General features: G+C 33.0%; 1 protein-coding gene across 20 annotated transcripts in view; it reads left to right on the forward strand.

Moving 5' to 3' along the window:
• Positions 1-7,500, forward strand: part of LOC145259277 (teneurin-m-like) — a 694,747-nt gene that overhangs the window by 335,622 nt on the left and 351,625 nt on the right. For all 20 annotated transcript variants that reach the window (XM_080117118.1, XM_080117125.1, XM_080117123.1 and 17 more), the window contains one exon: positions 7,452-7,500. This exon is cut by the window's right edge and continues 191 nt beyond it. In XM_080117118.1, coding sequence (XP_079973244.1) covers positions 7,452-7,500 — 49 coding nt within the window. The remainder of the gene's footprint in view (positions 1-7,451) is intronic.

Here is a 7,500-nt window from a genome sequence, read left to right on the forward strand (position 1 = left end):
TTTGGTGGGGTCATGGCGAATGAAGGTAAGGGTTAGGCTTGGGAGAGAGCAATGACAAGGTTGCAGTTATATGGAGCCAGCAAAGGAGAATTGTTGCTTAGTGATGGAAAATGGACAACATGTATGTGATAAAAATAATTAGAGAGAGATAGTCAGTGTGGATTAGAGAGTGAGATATATATATATATATATATATATATATATATATATATATATAGAGAGAGAGAGAGAGAGAGAGAGGGTGAGAAGGAGACAGAAAGAAACAAAGAAAGAATAAAGTTAGAGTGAGATAGTGAATGTGTGCAATAGAGTGATAAACTAAGAAAGAGAGTTAGGGATAGATAGTGTATGTGAGAGAAATAGAGAGTTAGAGAGAACGAATGTATGGTTGAAAGTGTGTGAGAGAGATAGAGGGAGAAAGAGAGTTAGAGAGATATAGTGAAGTGGAGTCAGAAAATATGTAGCGGGTTTGTGCTGGAAGCGGAAGAGAGAGAAAGGGGGTAAGATAGTGTGTAGTAAAGTAAGGGAGAGAGAGAGAGATTAAATAGATATAGTGAATGTGTGTCTGAAAGAGAAAAAGACAGACGGATAGAAAGAGCGTAAAGGTAAATCAAGAGAAAAATAGAAAAGAGCATGAGAAAAACGTTATGATAGAGAAAAATGAAATTATAAAACTTATAAAGAAAGAAATTAGAAAGAAAGACGGCACGGAGGAGAGAGAGAGAGAGAGAGAGAGAGAGATGATGGGGGATGATAAAAATAAAAACAAAAAGAAATTGCATAAAAAAACGGGTTGAAATCAGTATTTATTCGTTTAACTAGCGGGGGGGGGTCGTCATACCTTACCCTGTTGTACAACATGCTTAAATATATTTCAAATCATACATATTTCGTATTTATTATTAGCAGGGGGGGGAAGGTTTGCCCGGCCATGAAATACGCTTAATTATGATATTTTAACTTATCCAGATTTCGTATATATCATTATAGAGTCCTGATTTCAAAAGTATAAAAAAGTATTGGAATGCCATCAGCTAGAATCGAAACTGAAATCCAAACTGTAGCCCGGTCGTAAAATACGCTTAAATATGATATTTTAATGAATGCAGATTTCGTATTTATTATTATATTATATTGAACCCAACATATAGTAATAATTTAAAAAGTTTTTTAAAAAATGACTCGTTCACCACCACCGAGAATCGAAAACAAAAGCTTATGACTGACTTTTCCTTTGACGTGTATGCCTGAGCTATGAAGACATGTTTGCTCTACGGCTAAAATTTAAAACATGAACCAATAGGTATTACGTTACGCATGCAAATTTGTAATGGCGTTGTTCGACGTTCATACTTTTGCACCGATTTTCCCCGGCTAAAACCAAAATAAATAAATAAATAAAGTTTCGCACCAGTTCGGATACCCTATATATTAAGTTACATGATAGACAAAAATAAACTGACAGAGTAGTTTGGTAGGCAATTTTTTAAAACAAATATAATACGCACGGACACACACACACACATACACACATATATATATAAGATTTGTGTTTACTAGAACCTTTTGACGCAAATATTACGCAAGTATAAATCACGTAGAATATCGGTATGGATATAATTGAACGTAATACTTAACTAAAGATGATGATCCCATAATTTAACCGAAAAAAAATTACAGAGAATTAATTAAAATGAATGTTTAAAGGAATATGCAAATTAGCTACATGTTCCGCAGATGAATGCAATTCCACAACTCGTATATAACAAAGTTGTATTTTCTTTTTAAATAAATAGAAAGAAAAAAAAAAAGATTTTTAAATCGAATATCAATACACACAAAAAAAAATTGTAGGCGTATACATAATATTCAATTCTGAATTTTCGAGATGAGATGTGAATGCTTGTGTTATGTTTATTAATCGGACTATTATTCTCATCGTGGGTGTTATTAGCACAACGTTTCGGTCGGTGCAACCTGCGACCTTCTTCGGGTGTTGAGAACATACTTCTTTTTCTATATAGGAAAAAGAAGGTTGGTTCTGAATTCGAACCGTTTTTTTTTTGTTGTTTTTATTTTTACATGGAGTTCACCACTTATCAAGGCCCAATGGCCAATCGAGGATAAGGGTTATTGTGTGTACAATGGGATAGTGTAGCAATAGTATTGGAGAATAGATGAGGTGTCATTACTTGGGGGGGACGGTTCATCAGGAATTTGTTTGTGTTGGACTTGAAGACATCCAGGTTGAAGTCGGGAGGAAAACAGGCAAGCGGAACAGAGTTCCACACGCATGCAGTTCTAAGAAAGAAGCTTTGTTCATGGAATCTACGTTTTGATTTAGGCACAGATAAGGAGTGGGGAAAATTATTGATGGTTGTTTGAGAGTGGGTCAGTAGATCGTATTCTTGTAATGCAGAGCCAACCCTCTTTTTCCTTAATAGGAAAACAAATATGTTCTTAACACCAGAAGAAGGTTGTGGTTTGCAGCGACCGAAACATTGTGCTAATAGTCCCATTAATCAACATAACACAAGTATAGATAATATGTTTGTTATTTTTAGAGATATGTTTATTATATTAACTAACCGTTTTTTTGAATGTGTGTACGTGTTGATATGGTGTTCCTAATTTGTTTCACACTATGTATCAGACATAAATATTTTATATACTCCATTTATTTCTCTTAACTTCTACCCCTTCCTTTCTCCGATTAAACTAAATAAATTTTTCTTTGCACACCATTTGAGCCCCAGGGAAATTATAATTGAACGAATTGAAAAACGTAAATATAAAAAGTAAAAAAATAAATAATAATAATAAAAACAAGTAAAAATCAAATTTCCTTTTTTATTTAATCAATCAAGAATTCAATTTTTTCGTTTTCATTTTTTTTTTTTTTTTGTTGACGTTCGATTTGAAATTTAATAAAATATCAGTTGATTACGCCACGCAATTCAGGAACATATTTACTCTAAAAATATATCCTTGTTTTGTTTAATTACTTACGGAACGGATATATACATACATTCATATATATATATATATATATATATATATATATATATATATATATATATAGAGAGAGAGAGAGATGAAACAAAAGGAGTAAAAAATGAAGTCACAAAAACTATATATTGGTGAATATAGGATGGTTCATTTATTTAATAAAGGCATGCAAACATTTAGTTGGGGGATAGAGGGGACTCTTTATACCAACGAAATGTTTGTACACCTTTATTAAATAAATGAACCATTCTATGTTCACCAATATATTGTTTTTGTGACTTCATTTTCCAATCTTATTGTTTCCTATATAAGCACCAATGAAATTTTTTGAGCTTTAAATTATCCCGATAAGTCTCTTCTTATAGAATTGAATTTACTCTGTTCTCCGAACTCTCTGAGCTAGTTATATATATATATATATATATATATATATATATATATATATATATATATATATATATATATATACACACACACACACACACACACTCAGTTATGTGTTCATCAATCTAATTTAATCCCTGGTCTCCTTTCTAGTATATATATATATATATATATATATATATATATATATATATATATATATATATATATATATATATATGAATTTAGTTCACAAACAAATGGCTACACATAAGCATACATGTTTCAGCGAAAACTCAGTAAGGGAATCGCTTCGTCAAGCCAAGGACAACTCGCTTTCAGAGTTGTCCTTGGCATGACGAAGCGATTCCCTTACTGGGTTTTCGCTGAAACATGTATGCTTATGTGTAGCCATTTGTTTGTAAACTAAATTCACTTATTTTGGCTCTGTCTAAACATTGAGCACTCTTTTGGGTGACACACTTATATATTTTGTTTTAAACAAACAAATAATTACTACCAATACAATATATATATATATAACTACTTCATTTACTCACATAAAATTAATATACGAACGTATAAATTTATGCGTAAACTTTAAGTATTTACTTCAAAAGTGCTCAATACGTAGGTAGAGTTAGTTAGTAATTTATAAAATATATATGGCGATTAAGCTATACAGAATATTCTTCGTTTTATCCACTCTAGGACTCTTCAGGCTTATGCGTAAAATTCGCGCATAAGCCTGAAGGGTCCTAGAGTGGATAAAACGAAGAATATTCTGTGTAGCTTAATCGTCATATATATTTCATAACTTACTATATATATATATATATATATATATATATATATATGTGTGTGTGTGTGTGTGTGTGTGTGTGTGTGTGTGTGTGTGTGTGTGTATTAGTGCAGGGACGATTAATCGGGAATCGGAAAAATTCAACCATTTTGGAGTATCAAAATCAAAATCGGAAAAATGTGTGCCTTTTTTCCGATGCCAAAAACGATTCCATAATTATCTTTTTCTTTTATTCTGTTCAGTTGAAAACAAATACTTCCAATGCTAGTAGCAATAATAAAACACTAAATATTTATTTATTCTAAACTACTAGTACAGCTAAAAGCTATAGACCCCCCTCCACAAGTGTGTGTGTGTGTTTTTTTTACGTTTCAGAAAATATATAAACATTTAACACTTGTTTTTACGTTAAACGCATAAAATAAATAAGTTTTCTAATTAAATATTTTAAGATTTATAAGAATCGAAATTGGTAATTTTATCGGAATCGGGAAAAATATGAATATCCGCTCATCACTAATATGTATGTATGTATGTATGTATGTATGTATGTATGTATGTGTGTAAGGAATCCTCTTGGGGTGGAGAGGGCTCCCGTAAGCCGTGGTGGAGGCAACCTTTCTAGGAGAAGCAAATCTCTGATTAAAAAACCATAAAGCGGGAGACCAGTACTCGCATTAAGCTGGTCTGCAGTTTAACTTGTTGCTGGCTATCTTGCTCTTGCTTGTTGCTGGATCTCAACATTTTGAACCGAGAGAGAGAGAGAGAGAGAGAGAGAGAGAGAGAGAGAGAGAGAGAGAGACTTAGTTGTCGTACAAAGCTAAGACTCTGTAACATCATCTGTGTATAGATACTCCCTCAAGCATTTGTCTGTTAAAATGGTTCTGTGGGGATAGAAGTCATTTTTGGGCTCATGGACTTTAAGTGTCTGAGGGAGTGGCAGACGTTGCAAGGAAGTCTCGCTTCTACTTCAAATCTTACATTATTACATTTCTTTGACAGAATCGATAATTTAAATTTGTTTGAAGGTAAGTGATTACAAAACTAAAAAACCGCGGATATCTTGAATAATCTAGGATAATCGTTATGCAAGTCTTATTTCAACATTGCTAAAAGCCTATAATGGTAAACGTTATTTACACGCATGTAATGATATACTAAGGCAATTCAATGTTCGTACGTTATAACGCTCCATTCATTTTTCACAAGATGTATTCACCCGATCGACAAAGTATTTTTTTTCTTTACATTTCATGTCATGCTACTGCTGAGTAGCACGTAAAAAAAATCAATTTTATGGTAAAATTCAGTTTTATCATATTAAGTAATTTTGAAGAGTTATGTAAAACAAGGGAGATGATTCAGTCTGTAATTTTGGCAACCACCTCCATTTCCCCGTATTTTTAATACTTTCTAAATGACAGCGTTATTATTAAGACAGTTGTATTTTAACACGGGAAAAGTGAGTGGACTTTTATTTTATATCGGAGTACGACCTGTTAGAAGAGTTACGCCCCTGTTTTAGGTAACTCTTCACAACTGTTCTCCTGCTAATGGTGGATCATGCAATATAAGGTGAAACTGAGTTTTGTTTTTACTTTTTTATTATAATTTTACTTGATAATTTTCCGTAATTTTTTGGATGAGTTTATTTATTTCTGCTTGATAGGTATCTTTATTAAAATGCTTTTATTTAGAAATGCGATTTATGTGTTCCTCGAAAAGTAAGCACTAATTATCGTGTATGATTTTTTTTTAAATTAAATAATTGTCAGATGTTTTCTTTTTGATATATTATTTTCTTTTTTATTATTATTCATTTTTATTTGGGGGGGATAACCTTGGAGATTTCATTATTTGTGTATTCGAGAAGATAGAGGCGTTGAGTCTCTGGAATGTTCCAGTTGAGCATTGTCTAAAGATAGCGGTTTCAATCCTACCAAAAACAGGTAAAAACTTGGTGAGACAACAACAACTATGGAAGGGAGTAATTACCGGGAATACAGTTACAAGACTCAGCATTCCTGTCACGTCACGGTTAACTACCTGAAGAAGGCCAGAGGATAAGTGGCCAAAACGTTGTGAAGATGAGTATATTAGTTCGAAAAAAAGAAAAACAAATGATTACACAAATTACGAAGCCTCATTTCAAAGGATTCCAAAAAACAAATATCAAATAATATATAATACCATTCGATATGGACCCGACAATGGAAGACCCGATAAAAGCAAAAAATTTGATTTATAAGACCATAACAATCCAATCTTGATCGCCCTTCGGGGCCCGTGTTGCAATAAATAGATGTGTTGAGACTCTATGGTTTCAGGCGAGCATTGCGGTTAAATCGTACCCAAAGCAGGCCAGAGAATTAGTTGACCAAAACGTAATAAATAATAAACAATAACTATTGAAGGCAGTAATTACTGAGGATAGAGTTACAAAATCCCTTCACCGTCGCGGTTAACCACCTGAAGAAAGCTAAAGGGTGAGTCGGCCAATACATGATGAAACAACAACACAACTATGAAGATGAGGATTAAAGTCCCCCCAAAATGAATCCGCTTTCCTTATTGTTTTCTGGGTGCCCGGCGTTGCCCGGTGTTTGGAGGTGTGTGTTACACAAAAAAAAAAAAAAACTTTTAAAAAGTGGTAGAAGACAGGAAGGTTCGAACCCGTACCGCGAAGGAGGAAAAGAACATGAAAATAAAAACGGGACATCTTTGCTGTTGCGCCCTTCGTCAAACCGGAAGTGACATAGAATTAAATTAAGGTTAGTCAATCGAAAAGAGTGGATGACTTTCGAAAATATCGGCGAAAAAAAGCGACCCCTCCCTGTAAAAAAGTGCCCAGTTGAGGCTGAAGGAATTAATGTTTTTGGCCCATTTTTCGATATTCGTCGTTCGAAAGGTCATCCTTCAAAATGATACTGATCTCGTAAAAATCCTTTGCCTCTGTCGAAAGTTTTCGGCATACATACATACATACATACATACATACATACATACATACATTTAACAGACAGTTGAGATTTATATTATCGATGAAAAATTCAAAAAGAACTGTTATAGAAAAACTGTTATAATTAACAAAACAGTATTGATATGAAAAGAATTATTAATAAGTGTTTGTACTTTTTTCTTACAGGTCAAAAAAAAAAACTTGTAATAGAAGCCAACTGTTATAAAACTGTTTTACTTTAAAACAAAAAAAAAGCAACCATCAAAATTGTTATAATTCCAAAATTCTTAAACAAGTGCTTGTGATTCGTTTTTGCAGGAACCTTGCAGTTACCACCTCCGTCATTACCACCGCCACCTCCACCACC

This window comes from Euprymna scolopes, chromosome 34 (genome assembly GCF_053919585.1).
Source record: "Euprymna scolopes isolate OS-2025 chromosome 34, ASM5391958v1, whole genome shotgun sequence".
Lineage (NCBI taxonomy): Eukaryota > Metazoa > Mollusca > Cephalopoda > Sepiida > Sepiolidae > Euprymna > Euprymna scolopes.